General features: G+C 44.9%; 2 protein-coding genes across 2 annotated transcripts; one reads left to right on the top strand and one right to left on the bottom strand.

Moving 5' to 3' along the window:
* Positions 1-610: 610 nt before the first annotated feature.
* mogat3a (monoacylglycerol O-acyltransferase 3a) lies at positions 611-13066 on the bottom strand. Its single transcript, XM_080791806.1, has 9 exons — positions 12336-13066; positions 7650-7828; positions 6543-6603; positions 5689-5832; positions 4309-4439; positions 4171-4214; positions 2473-2563; positions 1975-2083; positions 611-1658 (listed from the first exon to the last, which is right to left on the bottom strand). Exons 1-9 carry the CDS (start codon positions 12427-12429, stop codon positions 1504-1506), a joined length of 1008 nt encoding a protein of 335 aa, XP_080647932.1. The 5' UTR covers positions 12430-13066; the 3' UTR covers positions 611-1503.
* A 1967-nt stretch (positions 13067-15033) lies between these two features.
* LOC308335254 (importin subunit alpha-1-like) lies at positions 15034-16689 on the top strand (the record flags this gene model as incomplete). The annotated part of the gene is made up of 1 exon (XM_080792272.1): positions 15034-16689. One exon carries the CDS (start codon positions 15034-15036, stop codon positions 16687-16689), a length of 1656 nt encoding a protein of 551 aa, XP_080648398.1.
* Positions 16690-17829: the final 1140 nt, after the last annotated feature.

The following is a 17829-nucleotide window of genomic DNA, read 5'->3' as shown; positions in this document are numbered from 1 at the left end:
ACATTTGTAATGCATAGATATTAGACACCCCTCATTTCCCACCCGTTAATTGATCTTTAACCCCTTTTGACTGCTGGTGTTTTTCACTAACCTTTGAAGAATCACCCAATATTGTACGTCACTCCATTCCACGCACGGGTGCCCAAAAATAGCATGCACGAGTGTCTGAAAATAATCCATGATCGATCCGTGAAAAAAAAAGTTAGAAAAACAGAGGCGATCATATTGCGCTGCGTTGTCCCATAGGATTGTGGGGGGGGTTTCCACTGGCCCCCACAGGCAGGTGATAAGAAGTGGCCTGCACACTCCTCAGTTCAGGGCTCTCCCCAGGTAGGCAGAGGGGGAGTAGCGCCCAGGATTACAGCTTAGGACATATTTGGAACCGGGTGAAAAATAGGTTACAAAATCGAGAACAAAAAATAAATCAACCAATAGAAACAGATCAGTGATGTCATCAACCAATAGAAACAGATCAGTGACGTCATCAACCAATAGCATCAGATAAGTTATTTTACAACCAAGGAGTAAAAAGACTCAACTTTGATATTGTTTTAATTTCATTATTTTTTTAATTTTATTCACAGTTTTAATTAGATTTTTCTCTCCAGACATCAAAGGCTGAGGCTGTATAAACATATTAGCCAGTAGTTACAGTGGCAGCGAGAGACATGGAGGAGTCACATGAGTGACTTTTTGTATAGTTTGTAACTGTATTTAAACATTGTAACAGTATGTATAGTTTGTAACTTTATTTAAACGTAAACATCGTATTTAAATCGTACCTCAACATGTCAACATCTGAAGCAGTTTGTAACTTTATTTAAACATTGTAACATTTTGTATAGTTTGTAACTTTATATAAACGTAAACATTGTATTTTAATCGTACCTCGACATGTCAACATCTGAAGCAGATTATTAGAAATAATCGGATTATCATTATTTAGCTCATTCGCCGCCGAGGTCGTCTTTTGACGCCTTTTTGAGGGCCTCCTATGTCTAGCTTATGTCTAACATATAATATTTCTTGGTTACGTTTCATAACATAACGTAACGTAACGTTCATAACGTTTCATAACTCTGTATCACTCCGGTTGCCATGCAATGAAGTAAACAGGAAAAAAGTGAAAAGTCAACAGGATGTCTATGAGAACGTATTATTTTTAACTCAGATTCTTCTTCCAGGCTGCGTTTTTGATCAAAACAAGCTTGATTTCCGGCTCATTTCTATAAACGATATGATCACCGGTTACAAAATGTATGTTTTGGGTGAATTAAATAATATTCGCTGGACTTGTTACATAGCGATTTTCCACTTCCTGACTCCGTTTCCGGGTGAAACGGCTTTCAAAATAAGACGGTTCTCCGTTGACATGAACGGCGGCAGTTTGAGTATAAATCCAGCCACCCAATAGAGGCGAATGAGTTCAAATTAAACTGACATGCAGTTATGTCCATGTAACCAGTGTGTGTGTGTGTGTGTGTGTGTGTGTGTGTGTGTGTGTTAGATGAATTTGAGGTGACTGTCGGTTTCAATCCCATACTTGAGTTTGTTTTGCTCGAACACGTCGGTCAGAGCACTCAGATAGTCGCCATGGAGCCGGTCTATGTCGTCCTTACTGGGACACAACGTCTGGGCGACCGAGATAGGCTTACCAACTGCAGAGAGAGAGAGAGAGAGTGAGAGAGAGAGAGAGAGAGAGAGAGAGATAGACGACAGAGAGAGAGAGTCTTGATTGAACTGGTAACCTCACGGTTCCCATCCCCTAACCTCGCGTCACCAGGCTTTCCACCTCGGAGGAAAGCCTTTCTAAATTGCAGTGTGATCCGGTCTAGACCGGATTTTAAAAAAAGAAAAAAACGTATTCCTGATTGTTGTTTCCGGATTTTTCTGCGTCGCTTTGTTTTGGTCCCCATATTTTGTCTCTATGGGAACAGACCATATATGGTAACAGGGGGTGTGGTTTATACAGACCTACAGTGTTGATTGGTCGTCTCCATGGCAACAGACCAAAGCTGTACTGAAACACTCCTCTGGCGTGAAACAACGGCAGAGCCACTCCCATGAGGCTTTGCAGCCGCTCCTGTCAATCAATCAGTTAGTCAATCAATAAATCAATCAAAAAAATTAATCAGTCAATCAGTACAAGGATTTCTTGTGACTTTGCTGGTAGAAGTCATTCAGCCTCTGGAAGTTACGTAATACGTATGCAACTATGGTTCTATGAATCAGACAGAGTCACTCAGAATCCTGAGTCAGACTTACTGACCCCCCCCCCCCCTTTGTGACCACCGTCAGATATAGCCTCTTCGGGGGCGTCCCGTGGTCATAAGTGACATTGTTTGTATGTAATAACTTAACTGCACATGAAGCGTGAACTCAGAAGTCGTAATTCAGTGCATTTGGCATGCATAGAACCGTAGTTACACACGTGCTCTAATAAAGTACAAGTAAATATAGTAGTTATATTACCTGTAGTGTACGTAGAGAGGAGCCGGTAGGATTGTCTATCTGGTCAAATAATTCATTTTCTCCAAAAGAAAAAACTGGAACCAGATCAGCTCTGAAACACAATTATAGAACAGGTTGTTTCGAGGAAGCAATCTGATTGGTTGAAACAGCCATCTTGCCATGATTCAAACAGCATCATTGAATGGCTAATCAAAACAAATAAATCAGCTGCTCTGTTCTCCCAGAGCAAACCCGGGGCTTGGCTAGCTAATTTCTTGGGACATTTAATTTTGTGGTCGTAGTGGCTACATCTGTCATTAAAAAAAGGTTTTTTCAGTGATTTTCTTAGTAACTGTTTAGTATTGTATTATTGCAATATTACACTCGAGGGGGTGGTTTAATGTAATTTATGCACTTCTGCGTTGCGTGCTGAATGCAGGCAGACTATTGTCTGAAATGCAGTCGACGATGATGAGCACTTCACATTGGGTTCTTTCTGTCTCTGTATGGCTGCACTCACACATTCGAAACATTGGAGCTGTTCTCCCCCTCCCCCCCCCCTCTCTCTCTCCCTAGAACATGGACAAAACACGTGTCCTGACTATGTGTGAGTGCAGCCTAAGTGTCTCAGTCGCACATCCTTTGGCAACACAGTCCTGCGGGAGTCCATTATTACAGTGATTCCCAAAGTGGGGACCCCCAGGGGTCCTTGAGGTAGTTCCAACCAAATTTGGTAGGAACCAAATGGACCCTTATGGGTCTGTAACTCAGAGAGTGTACAAATGGAAACAAATGGACCCGTTAGTGTCCAGTTTTAAATTAACAATAATTTTACAATAATATATATTGGGGTCCCAGAGATAGATAGATAGAAATGACATTAATTGGGAGACCGTAGTCTAATACGAGTTAAACCTGGAAATTAAACGGGTTGAGTAAAAATCTTCTCTTATGGGGGTCCTTGGCATATATTATAAAATGGGGGTCTGCGGGGCTAATCAGTGTCAATTTGGGGGTCCTTGCAATGAAAAGGTTTGGGAAGTAGTTGCTCACAGATATAAACTACTGATAGAGGGAAGGGAAAGTGTTTCTATATTATATAATATTATATATAGGGACTAAAGACCTTCCTTTATAGCAAGGCATTTGCCTAGTTATACTTCTAGGCAAATGCTTCTAGCTGTTTAGGTGTTCACAGAATGTTTTAATTGTTTTTATCCTTATTTTTCTTTTAAATATTTCTGCTTGTAGCACTTTGAGATTTGTTTCAAATGTAAAGTGCGTTATAAGTAAAATGTATTATTATTATATTGTCACACAGGCGACACAGTGTGGCGCACGCAGCACACTTGACAACGAGAGACTACTTTTCTCCTCTACACACACACACACACACACACACACACACACACACACACACACACACAGCACCGCCTCCAGCACGCGACAGGCCACTCCGACAGCAACAGGCTACGAATATCCACGGGTCCATTTGGTTACATCTGAAGCCTAAATGATCCTCCTCATCGCCATTGGAGTCAACAAACTCACGTATCGCTAGCAAAATACACGGATCTCGCCGAAAAACATAACACCCCCACCACTTCCGCTTCGATAGTCAGTAATACTTCCATATGTGTTCCCCATGTTCCACACAGGGTGTGTGTGTGTGTGTGTGTGTGTGTGTGTGCACTCGTGGCAGGGAGGCAGACAACATACCCGTGTTTCAGAGCCATTTTGATGAAACCTTTTCTGTTCAGAACCTAAGGGGTTAAAACACTATTATTATAATTATTTATTATAATAATAGTAGAGAGAGAGAGAGAGAGAGAGAGAGAGAGAGACAGAGTCAGATACCTGCAAGGTCAACGCTCCAGGTCGTGCGTCCAGTGCTTCGGGGGCGCCCCCTATAGCGAGAACAGCCACATTACCTCCACCACAGCGAGACAGGATGTGAGACAGGCTGGACTTATGACTGGACACCAAGCCTGACAGACAGACATGTAGAGAGACAGGTTTATAGACACCAAGCTTGAGACACAGATAGACAGAGTTGTAACCTGTTACCCAACCAGTTGGATTTCTACTACTACTCTGTGTGTGTGTGTGTGTGTGTGTGTGTGTGTGTGTGTGTGTGTGTGTGTGTGTGGTGATGTCGGAAGAGGCTATTGTGAAACCTTGAAACACACACACACACACACACACACACACACACACACACACACACACACACACAGTTAAACTATTACTACTATTGGTCCATAGCAAGATTTCTTTGGGCTGTTTTCAAGCATGCATAGAGGTGACAGAATCAACTGCAATTTCTTTTACAATTTAGGCATTTATCAGACACTCTTTAAAAAAAACTGACCTCATGCTTCCTTCTATGCATGATGAGTCCAAGCTGCTTCTTTTCACCTGACAGGGGGGAGTTTCCCTGGCCGGACATAGCGCGTGGAAGGAACACGTTATTCCGATCAGTTATTTTCCCCTCCATCAGGCTGGCCAGGGGGAGGTAGTTTAGAGACCAGGATTACTGCATGTTTTTGTGAGGGTAACTACCCTATGGGGACACGGGGAGAACATGCAAACTCCACACAGAAAGGCCCTATCACCAACCCCGCCTCGGGTATGGGCACTGATGACGCAGAGGAGAGAACACGCCCCCAGCGGAAATAGAACCCAGGACCTTCTAGCTGTGAGGCGACAGCACTTGTACAGACTATGCCACCGTGCCCCCTATCAGACGCTCTTAATGGACCAATAGGTTGTGACCGGAATTGGCCGTGATAAAAGGATAGTTAAGATTTCGACTATCGTTCAAGTCAACGAAATAGTTACTAAATAGCATAATTTATACTCTTTTCTCAAGTGTCTGTTTTCACAACTGAATGACTACTGAATGAGATCAGTACACAAATTTAAATTTAGATTTATTTTTTTGCTGGTGAAAACCAATTAATCGTGCATCCCTAATATGAACACATCAGAACATGTTACCTATATTAATGTGTTACCTCCACACATGAACAGAGGTTACGTCAGACTGTGTTACCTATAGTAATGTGTTACCAACACACATGAACAGAGGTTACATCAGAACATGTTACCTATATTAATGTGTTACCAACACACATGAACAGAGGTTACATCAGAAAGTGTTACCTGTATTAATGTGTTACCTCCACACATGAACAGAGGTCACATCAGAACGTGTTACCTATATTAATGTCTTACCTCCACACATGATGTATTCTCTGAACATAGGTACCCTGAACCAGAATGGTAACATCAGCAGATGAGATGTTAGACCAGGAAACAACCTGCTGAAGCCTGTGGACTCCGTGCAGAAATTACTGAACCCCCCCGCCACCAATACGCCTGGTAGAGAGACACAGACAATACATAGAGTGAGAGAGTTAATACCAATACACCTGGTGGAGAGACATAGACAATACATAGTGGGAGTTAATTACACCTGGTAGAGAGACAGAGAAGACAGAGACAGAGACAGAGACAGAGACAGAGAGACAGAGAGACAGAGAGACAGAGAGAGAGAGAGAGAGAGAGAGAGAGAGAGAGAGAGAGAGAGAGAGAGAGAGAGAGAGAGAGAGAGAGAATGAAACCTCCTGCGACAGATACGCCCAGTAGAGACAGACAATACATAGAGAGAGCTAATGCAAATACACCTGGTAGAGGGACAGACAATACAGACACAGAGAGAGAGAGAGAGAGAGAGAGAGAGAGAGAGAGAGAATTACATTGAATCATTCAGTTTTCATAAAAATATGAAATTACATTTTATTAAAATTAAACTAAACTTAAAGGGACACTTCACCCTTTTTGCAAATAAAAAAAATATACCGGTATGTTAATGACGTTTAGAAGACAGTTTGGAAACATGTAGTCCAGGAAGTAAGTGAGCCCAGTGTCCATGACATCAGAAACTGGGCTCACTGCTAAAATCTAAAATATCTAAAACCACTATTACACACATAAAGACCCCCAGGAAAGTGTTCTAAATCTTCTAAACGTCATTAACATAGGCTATAATGAATATTACAAATAAATAAATGAATGTTTAAACTCACCATGAGGATGGAAGCCAAACAGATAATTTCTTTTAGGATCCAAATCCACCGTCTTCGTCAACTAGACAGACAGACAGACAGACAGACAGACAGACAGACAGACACAGACAGACAGACAGACAGACAGACAGACAGACAGACAGACAGACAGAACAGTTCAAATCCATTTACAGAATAAGCAAATAATAGTTGCATTACTTTTAATAAACTGTAGGATACAAGGTCAGTTAAATTAAAGAAAGGTTTTTTACATATCAGTTATTATTCAGTATGAAATGTGAACACATGTAGAGGAATAAATGATGTGTACATAAATACAATAGGCCTTAATATGAGTCAACAAGATTACAATGCATTGACATACCGATACCGATATTGACAGATGGTTGGGAAAAGTCTCTCTCTGAATTGTCTATGTCTATTTACCGTTATCTAGAATAAATAAAGAGGATAGTGCACGGAGGCGCGGCCTAGGCTCCTGCGGGAGGTTTGCACATGCTCAGTGTAAACAGGAACTGCGATGATGGAGTGTTCCAGCAGAGGTGCTAGATAGAAAGCTCATAACTTGTGATGTAAATAATGAGATCCAGAACAGTTGAGAATTAGCAGCCACCCTTCCCTTTTCAAATGTTTTGTATCATCCACAGCACTTGAATGAACAGTATCCATGTTCCTTTTTCATTTCACAAAAATAAAAGTCCATGAAAGAACATGGAAAATCCACAAAAGAAAATATACTAAAGCATTAACATTTAGTGAATGTTTATCTTTCAGTCTGTTATACACATTTTTTTCCCACAGTTATGAAATTGATATACTTTTTAAAATAAAATCAAAATCACAACTTTGTACTATTCTCTTTTTGTGATATCCTTTTTATTATTTCAGTTCAGTGTCAGCAACTCTCATGCACCTCTAGCACCTCTGTTGGAAAACTCCATCATCGCAGTTCCTGTTTACACGGAGCATGTGCAAACCTCCTGCAGGAGCCTAGGCCGCGCCTCTGTGCACTATCCTCTTTATTTGTCCTAGACCATTATAGGGAAGTAATCTTTAAATTGATCCCAAATTGTATTTTATTCTCTCTCTCTTTCTCTCTCTCTTTACCGTTATAGGGAAATAATCGATAAAATGATCCCAGAGGCTCCAGTTTCGGACCCACTGCGACCTTCGACCTCCGCTGGTGGGCGTGTCCCAATCCAGCCACAGCCAACAAGCATAGAGCACTGCCAGGATCCACCAATCAGAGACAGCCAAGAGGATGAAGCCTGCAAGACAGCACTGAGCTATAGAGAGAGACAGAGAGAGAGGGTATATTTACAGCCCAAATACTACTGAGGATCGACTTTTCACAAAAAAATTATAATAGGATAGATATCATACAGGGGCAAAATCAGTGGAAAAACTTGGGTATTATTTTAAAAATCACACCCGTGTGAAGTAAGTGGTGCAACTCTGTGTGGGGGTCCCCGGAACTTCCAGACCCCAGGAATGCACCCAGGGGGCCGGGCCGGTTCCTGTACTGTACTGTACTGTACTGTACTGTACTGTACTGTACTGTACTGTACTGTACTGTACTACAGTGACACTGTAGTACACGGTTTTGAAAACCAACCAAATGCAATTTCCGTGCTCAGACACACCCAGCCACCCAGTGACCCAGGCACCCACAAAGCTACTTATGGAAGTGGTTGCACCACTTTAAGAAAAGAAAAGAAAAGAAAATGGAGATGGGAACTTCTCCTTTGGTCCACCAATTCCTGGGACATGTGAGAAAAAGGAAAAACAGGGGGGAAAAAGCCCATTGTGGCTGTATGGGATTTTTCTCTATCACTAAACCCGGGTGAAATTCACCCAAACACCTGCCTGTAAAAAACAAAAACAGGCATGTGGGCAAGGAAACAAACCTATACATTCTTTGATGTCACTGAGCATCATGAAGGTACTGAAAGACCCACCCACCTCAGACATCAGCAACATTATGAAAATTGCAAAAACATAATGGTTCTAGGGTTAAATAATGAAGCAGAAAAACATCTAATCTCCACAAAGAACCTTTCACACACCAACTATGTAGTGCAATCGTGTGTGTGTGTGTGTGTGTGTGTGTGTGTGTGTGTGTGTGTGTGTGTGCGTGTGCGTGTGCGTGTGCGTGTGTGTGTGTGTGTGAACTTTTACCTTTAAAACACACAGACAGACAGCGATATTTGTCTTGTGAAATCAATACACCCCCCCCCCCCCCAACTCTGAATATTCTAGGAATATTTTGGACAGAAGGTAGCTCCTAACCTGTCTACAGTGGATTTTTGAGTGGTGTAGCCACTCCAAGGAACAGCACGCTCCATATGTCCATCCCTATGTCTGTCCCTATGTTTAGGGTACCAATAGGTGCTAAAGCGGCGCTGTGTGTTGCCTACAAAACACACAGAGAGAGAGAGAGAGAGAGAGAGTGTGTTGCACTGTTGCCAGTTACCGTGCTCTCCCCCACGCCCACCGCCTCCCCCAGTTCCCGTTCTCTGGCTGAGCGCGGAGTGAGAAGAAAATGAATCTGCAACATGCAGCATGACATCCAAACGCTGAAGCCAAGCGGAACAACAAGCGCTAAATAATATCATATAGGTCCAGTACTGGTTGATGCGTTTGTAAAGCAATATACTAGTTAGTATTTATTATAGAGCGCGAGAAGTCCGGACTTCACTGAAGTTCACTCGCATGCTTTGACCAGCAGCAGCCTGCACGTAGAAGAAACTGCAGTGGTGGATGTCTCTGAGTCAGTCCTACAGGTCCTGTAGCTGTAGGAGCACCAGTGACATGATACGACAACCTAAATACACCAGTTATTAACTTAATGACACGGAAACTACTGGGGCCCAACATAATTGGAGTGGGTGGGCAGCGGAGTGAAAACGAGGCATCTCTGAGCCGAGGAGGAGTAGCCTACGGCCCATACTGCAGTGCAATACAGTAGCCTACTTGAATGAAACCCATAATATGGGTTTCATTATATGATTTCAACCGTGCATCTTACAACACATAGCGTAGTAGCCTACTGAAAATAGCTGATTACTTTATTCAATAACAGCCGTACCCGTGACCGTAACCAATTAAATGCATTGCGCATCGCAAGACGCTTCTGAGAGAGTGAAATTCTTTCTCTGTTCAACCCAGAGAGACAACAGAGTCTTGAAGATTTTGAATCTGTTCTCTCACTCTCTCAAGCCCAACACACACCGGCTCCGTCCGACACGGCGCGACGCCGCCTGGAAAATAGAACTGGTTCTATCGGCGCGTCAGGCGAGGCGTCAGCGCGCGTCGGACGCCGCCGGTGTGCGATAGGTTCATTGAAAATAATGGAGACGGCTGTTTTGACGCGCGGCAGTCGCAGACGGTGTGTGATGGGCTTCAGTTGTGTGTAGTCTGTCTGTCTGTCTGTCTGTCTGTCTGTCCGTCAGTCCGTCAGTCAGTCAGTCAGTCCGTCCGTCCGTCCGTCCCCGGGGACCCCCACACGGTAACTCATTCAGTTATTCGGTCATTTCTTGACCGTTTCGGACACAGGGCAGCTCGCCGGAACCAGGCCGGTGCAAATTGGATGAAGGATGGAGTTGCAACTCTAGATTCATCCCATTATTAAAAAATATATAGTTGCAAATTGCAGCTAAACCTCACTATGACAAATGACTATGCACCTCATGGTACCACAGCACCTCAAAGACCCTAAAAACAACCTCACTAAGTCTAGTAGTCTATGACTATGCACCTCATGGTACCACAGCACCTCAAAGGCCCTAAAAACAACCTCACTAAGTCTAGTAGTATATGACTATGCACCTCATGGTACCACAGCACCTCAAAGACCCTAAAAACAACCTCACTAAGTCTAGTAGTCTATGACTATGCACCTCATGGTACCACAGCACCTCAAAGACCCTAAAAACAACCTCACTAAGTCTAGTAGTCTACGACTATGCACCTCATGGTACCACAGCACCTCAAAGGCCCTAAAAACAACCTCACTAAGTCTAGTAGTATATGACTATGCACCTCATGGTACCACAGCACCTCAAAGGCCCTAAAAACAACCTCACTAAGTCTAGTAGTCTATGACTATGCACCTCATGGTACCACAGCACCTCAAAGGCCCTAAAAACAACCTCACTAAGTCTAGTAGTATATGACTATGCACCTCATGGTACCACAGCACCTCAAATACCCTAAAAACAACCTCACTAAGTCTAGTAGTATATGACTATGCACCTCATGGTACCACAGCACCTCAAAGACCCTAAAAACAACCTCACTAAGTCTAGTAGTATATGACTATGCACCTCATGGTACCACAGCACCTCAAAGGCCCTAAAAACAACCTCACTAAGTCTAGTAGTATATGACTATGCACCTCATGGTACCACAGCACCTCAAAGACCCTAAAAACAACCTCACTAAGAAATTCTGTGCAGGTGATTATTTTTTCTAAGTGCTGGAGTTTGGAAGCACTCGTTTTTATTAAGGGGTTGCGCTGCTGCATTATGTGCAAATGCAAAACATGGCACGCAGGGCCGTTCAGTGACTTACAACGAGAGCTTCCAAACTCCAATCACCTGCCCTGCACAGAATTTCTTGACAGAAAGTAGCTCCTGACATGTCTACGGTGGATTTGTAAAAGCACGGCAGATTGAAAGAGGATAATTCAAGCTTGCCCCACCTGCAATGTTGGTGAGTTTAACGTCATTTAATACAAGCAGATTGCAACCGCAAATTGGATGAGTGGGGAGTTAATGGAGGGTATTGCAACTCTAGATTCATCCCATTATAAGAAACGCCCTACCAACAGCCCTACCAACAGTCATAAAAAGTCTGAATGCTTCAAAGCCGCTCTACTTGTTTCTGGGTCCGTAGTACTTTATATTTGTCCATCATTAAAGGTTTGATGAATTGAGTACCAAGGACCCCAATGGAAATTGGAAACTGGTTGAAAGGCTTTCTTGCAGGATTCATCCTTTTTAGCAGACATTGTACTGAACTGTACTTCCCTGTGCTTGTCCATGCAAACTGTTAATTCAATCAATCAATCAATCAATAGTAATTTAGAGTATTTTTTACCCAGGGACAGGAAAGAGAAGGTCCATTGTAATATAAATTAGGCTATTTAAAATAGTAGTATGGTGCAGTATACACTAGTATAGTGTAATATCAAGTATTGTAACTCAGTAGTATTTTTACCAACCCAGGGCCAGGAAAGACAAAGTCCATTATAATATAAAGTATTTTAAATAGTAGTATGGTACATTGATTGATTGATTGATTAACAGTTTGCAGAATTACAGTACATTTCAACTCAATACAACAACTGTTAACTGTGAGTGGACGACACCATAAACATAAAGCATTACACTTGTTTACAATAGGGCCCACCATTTTCAATTCATCAAAACAATTATAGGTCAAAACAGGAAATCATAGAGGTAAAAAGGGAAAAGAAACATAGGCCTATACAGTGAGGGGAAAAAGGGGTGGGGGATTCATATTTTACGGGGGCCAGTTTCGAATTGCAGCCGTCCGTAGGTGCCCTTTGAGGGCGGTTTTGAAGGAGTCAAGGGATTCGCATGTCTTAATGACTGCTGGTAGGGCGTTCCACATTTTGGTGGCATAGGAGCGAAATTAATTTAGCCCCTTGTTTGTGACGAATCTAGTAGTCTATAGTGTAATATAAAATATTTTAAATAGTATTCTATTGTTGTGGTACAGTATAGTTACATAAAGTATTTTAACTCAGTAGTAATAGAGTATTTTTACCTAGAGCCAGGAAAGAGAATGTCCATTGCAGAACAGCAAAGGTCTGCAGCCTCCTCCGCAGCGGGACGTTCAGCGGGGCGAACTCGATCTTCATGCCGACAAACAGGCTCCTTGGTCCGGGCAACGCCGGCTCCACGCCTCGTAAAACACCCTGGAAGTCAGTCACGCCGACAAACAGGCTCCTTGGGCCGGGTAGCGCTGGCTCCACGCCTCGGTAAAACACCGTGGAGGTCCTGGTTGTTGTTGTTTGTCTGTAACTCCGTTTAGTTGTTTATTAATACAAAATGAAATGTTTTATTGCAGCCGAGAGAAGTCAAGCGTTCACGCCGACTAACAGGCTCCTTCGGCTGGGCAGAGCTGTCCCCACGCCTCGGTTAAACACCCTGCCTGGAAGTCTCAGTACGTTCATGAAACTAATAACAACTTGGTGTTTTGTATCAAATTCTAACCGTTTGCTAAGTTTTAAAGAGCCGTTTTAAACAACTGTTTTAAAGTGTATAAACGTTTTAAACTTTAAACAAACAAACACACGTTGTGAACTTGTGAGTGTGTGTGCGTGTCTCCAACTCCACAGTCCACAATGTGTGTGTAGTATGTGGGAGGGACCGTGTTGCCAGGTCTTGTGAGATAAAAATTGAAATAAGCAACCAGGTCTATGAAAGCAAGCCCAAAAGAAGCCACATCAATTTACAAGCAACTTCAAAGAAAAATCAAGCTCAAAGTCGCGTATAATAAGCGGACATGGCACCACTGGGATATTGCTCAACAACACAGCAGATCTACAAGCTCACAACGCGTCTCGTCCCTGGCGCGTTGTGAGCTTGTAGATCTGCTGATTTCAGTCAATCACATCGCGGGGGGCGAGTCTCCTTACAAGCCTCATTGGCTGGGAGCGATGCGTCAACACGGCAGCGCCCCCTAACCTAATGCACACGTCACATGTATCTGATACTTTACTTTATTAGTATTTCCATGTGTTTAATACTTTACTTTGTTAGTATTTCCATGTTTTAAATAGCCTACTTTATAGGCCTACTGTTTTTTACTTATTTGAGTATTTCCATGTATTTGATACTTTATATACTGCTTTTTACCTACCGGTACTTGAATATTTCCATCCATTTGATACTTTATGTATGTAAGCGGTAAGCACTTTGAGTAAGCGTAGTGCATAGAAGAGCCGGCGACCGCTATAAAAATGCAATCCATTATTAGTTTGCGCAAGCAGAGCGTACAAGTAATTGTTTGTCCAGTGCTCCGATGCGTCCAGTGGCAGCATATGACGTAATGATTAATTTGTGCTTGATATGGCATTGGTGTCAGATTACATACATGTATACATACTGTAGGGGCATTACCTTTAATCCACCCGACACTGAAACATACTGTATCTTTATTACGTCACCATTGAGAGCCAGTTATACCCTGGCATTGGTATATCTTCATCACGTCATACGCAGCTACGGACATACGCATCAAACGACCCAAGTAACCACAGTATACTGCTAATCAACCTACTTGCGCAAGCAGAGCGTGCAAGTAATGTTGTTTGTCTGGTGCTCCGATGCGTAAATCAACTACATATTACGGAAGTATTTTAGATAATGTATATTTTAACAAATATGAAAATACCATTACAAACATTGAAGTTAGAGACACCTATTACTCAGACCATGATTTAGTATTGATATGAATTAAGTCAAATTAAAGCAATGTTATTGAAAGTTTAAAATAAATAATATTATACTATATACGTGATAACATATTTTAACTAATATACTTTTATTTTTCATCTGATATCCATGTTTTATTTTTCTTTGAGAAACTACAAGTGGATCCTGGACATATCTAAATCGATGGGACTGTATTTCTTTTATAGATTTTACCATACTGCAAAATAAATAAAAAAAATACCTCCAAAACCTAGGTACGTAGCACATAGCTAAACCTAATAATTCAATATTGAAACCGTTATTTCACAGAGAGGCTGAGATTTGAAAGTTCGTAGCGGCCGACAGTACTTCCTCTGCCAACCTGGGGAGGCAGCAGACTGACCTCATGCCTCCTATGCATCCAAGCTGCTTCTTTTCACCTGACAGGGGGGAATTTCCCTGGCCGGACGTAGCACGTGGAAGGAACACGTTATTCCGACCAGTTCCTTTCCCCTCTATCAGGCGCCCCGGCTGGCCAGGGGGAGGTAGTTTAGAGACCTTTACTGCATGTTTTTGTGAGGGTACCTACCCTAGGGGACACGGGGAGAACATGCAAACTCCACACAGAAAGGCCCTTTCGCCAACCCCACCTCAGGTATGGGCACTGATACACTTATACAGTTAACGACCCTATAACCCTCATTACGCTCTTAAAGAGAACTTACAGGTGGTTGCAATATTATATATATAATTGGCCCCTGTAAAAAGTAAACGTCTGTACTCATCAACATAGATTTACCTTTAATTATATTCCATTTCGGAACCAGAAATACTGCGTACTGTTTATGCAGACTTATGGGGCACTATGACAGTGGCGTCATAAACACATGAGTGTATGATGTCATCGGTCTACTTAAGACCGGCGTACAACCGTTACCCCAACAACTTTGTCCGAGGCCGAGCACAGAGCGAACGCACTCTCACACACACGCACGCACACAGAGAGGTAGCAGGACGAGAGAACAGACGCGTATCAACCAGGAAACATGTCGAGGAATAACTCAGCCCCAGCTCGTCTTTCTATGTTCAAGAACAAAGGAAGAGACGCGGTGGAGCTTCGCCGTAAACGCGCAGAGGAGACCGTGGAACTCCGTAAGGTGAAGAAGGACGAGCAGATCTTCAAGAGGAGGATCGTCGTGTCAGATTCCGACTCGTTTCTGCCTCAGGAGAGGAGCCTTCAGGGTGCCGCTCATCATCCGGCAACGGGGGGTCGCTGGACCGTCCAGGACATCGTGGAAGGCATCGACAGCGCCGGCGGAAATTCCGACTCGCGTCTCGCAGCCACACAGGCCGTCAGGAAGATGCTGTCGAGCGAGAACAACCCGCCCATCGACCAGATTATCGCGGCAGGGCTGGTCCCCCGCCTGGTGTTCCTGCTGCAGTGCCACGACGAGCCACAAGTCCAGTTCGAGGCGGCGTGGGCCCTCACCAATGTCGCGTCCGGCACGTCGGAACAGACGGCGGCCGTGGCGTCTTCGGGGGGTGCCGTGGCGGCACTCGTAGAGCTGCTGCGCTCAACGCACGCCCACGTCAGTGAGCAGGCCGTGTGGGCACTCGCCAACATCGCTGGGGACGGTTCCGAGCTCCGCGACCGCGTCATTGAGGCGGGCGCCGTGACACCGCTGCTCGCTCTCCTTAACGTTCCCGATGTATCGGCGACGTTCACGCCCGAGTACCTGCGCACGGTCACCTGGATGCTCTCGAACCTGTGCCACAAGAACCCGTCGCCCCCGCTGGCCGTGGTGCGCCAGATCCTGCCCGTTATCGCAGCCTTTCTGCGCCACTCGGACGAGGAGGTACTGTTCAACGCGTGCTGGGCCGTGTCGTACCTCACCAACGACACGGATGAGCGCATCGGGGTGGTGGTGGCGACACCTGGCATGGTCGAACGCCTCGTCGAGCTGCTGGCGTCCGAACCGATTAGCGTCCTGACGCCGGCTCTACGGGCCGCCGGGAACATGGTGGCCGGCACGGACGAGCAGACACAGGCGGTGCTTGACGCCGGTGCACTACGATATTTCCCGCGGCTCCTCGGGCACCCCAAGCCCACTGTGCAGAAGGAGGCGGCCTGGACTCTCTCGAACGTGACGGCCGGGCGCGACTCGCAGATCCAGGAGGTGATCGACGAGCCCGACCTGGTGCCGCGCCTCATCGCGGTGCTGTGCAGCGGCCACGACCACCGCGCGCAGAAGGAGGCCGTGTGGGCCGTCACCAACCTCACCACAGGGGGAACCGCTGAGCAGCTGCTGTTCCTGGTCCAGGCCGGCGTTCTGGAGCCTCTGCTTGCGTTGCTGAGCGCCCAGAAGGACGTCAAAGTGGTCCTGCTGGTCCTCGAGGCTCTCGGCAACATCCTGGCAGCCGGCGAGAGCTACGGGGAGACGGACAGGCTGTGTCTGATGGTCGAGGAGTGCGGAGGCCTCGACCGCATCGAGGCGCTGCAACAGCACGAGAACAGGGAGGTCTACAAAACATCTCTGGCGCTCATCGACAAGTACTTCTCTGGAGGAGGAGGAGAGGAGGAGGTGGAGGCGGCTGCACAGCCGCAGCAGGTGCACGCATCGCCCCCTGTGGCTGCCGACAGTTACTACGCCGCCTATCACATGGGAGGGGAGGAGGGGAGGAGCACCACCTTCAACTTCTAATTGGTCAGTTACCTACCTCTTTCCTACCGCTCATGAGCACGGCACGAGTAGCATTCCGTGCTCGGCTCTTTCTGCACGCGAAACACCATGGAAGCGCTCACACAGAATCCCGATCCGCCATCTTTGAGCCAGTCTGGAGCTCCTTCGGTGCTGCTAGAAGCGCTAATATGCTAACCATGAGGCAGCAAAGACTTTTCATTGGGGTCCAAATATCGCCTAATTGCCATTCCAGGCGCGGATGGAGAAAAGATTCTGAGAAAATTGCTGCTAAAGATCGTGGTTATAAGAGGAGTGAATGGAGGGAACATTCTTGGATTGCCCACCATTGCGGAATGAAATCGTCTCCTACGGAACGGACACGTGTCTATGGTTAGTGGAAGCAAGGCTATTCTGTACCCATGAAATGTCAAAAAGCACAAATCGACACTATAAAATAAGTTGTTAAAGATGCCATGGGCACAAAAAGAGTGAATACGCCTATCACATGGGAGGGGAGGAGCCTCCCATGTGAGATTGTCTGTCCAATCACTAATAATGCAACCATATACTGTACTGTCAGGACCTGTAATTTATTCAAGGAGCAAAACTACCCCGCAGCTCTTGAACCGGAAGTTGGTGAAAGAGCTAAGGGATTCTCTCGCAGACTATTTTTGGACCACCCTCCGAGGCATGAATATTGTAATTGCGACCAGTGGCGACCACCTTCCGCCCGGGTGTGAAATGACAAGATTTCATACCTGTCAAAATGTCCACCTTCTGAACATGGTGACCTTCAAACCTTAGTCCCTCAGTGCTCTGTGCTATAGTGTCTTTTTTTGCCAATGTGCGAAGTAGCCTGGCCTACATTTGCACCCACCACTATTGACGACCGTAAACACGACTCTAAACACGACCTAGTCATGACTGATTGGCTGCCTCCTAGTGACCTTACTAGCGACCTAGTCAGGATTGGCTTCCTCCTAAGCCAATAGGAGTCTGAATGGCATAAAAACCCATACTCTGAATGCCGCAATGCAGAGAGACTGGCAACAGCAGCTAATGTTATGAGCTAACTGGAACTACAGGAAAACCATAACAAAACACAATGAGTGAACTTAGGGTTTGCTCCATACTACATGGCAGTTTGCATTTCGCGAAAAC

The sequence above is a fragment of the Protomyctophum bolini genome (genome assembly GCF_963924005.1).
Source record: "Protomyctophum bolini genome assembly, chromosome: 20".
Classification (NCBI taxonomy): Eukaryota; Metazoa; Chordata; class Actinopteri; order Myctophiformes; family Myctophidae; genus Protomyctophum; species Protomyctophum bolini.
This window is presented reverse-complemented; position numbering and strand designations above follow the sequence as displayed.

Bases quoted from the DNA above. Each gene is read 5' to 3' on its own strand.
- mogat3a (XM_080791806.1), bottom strand. From the start codon at position 12,429: ATGAAGATCGAGTTCGCCCCGCTGAACGTCCCGCTGCGGAGGAGGCTG. The intron at 5,833-6,542 runs GTGAGTTTAAAC...TCTCTCTACCAG, and splicing joins GTTTGGCTTCCATCCTCATG to GCGTATTGGTGGCGGGGGGG. The intron at 2,564-4,170 runs GTATGTTGTCTG...ATTGTGTTTCAG, and splicing joins AAAATGGCTCTGAAACACGG to AGCTGATCTGGTTCCAGTTT.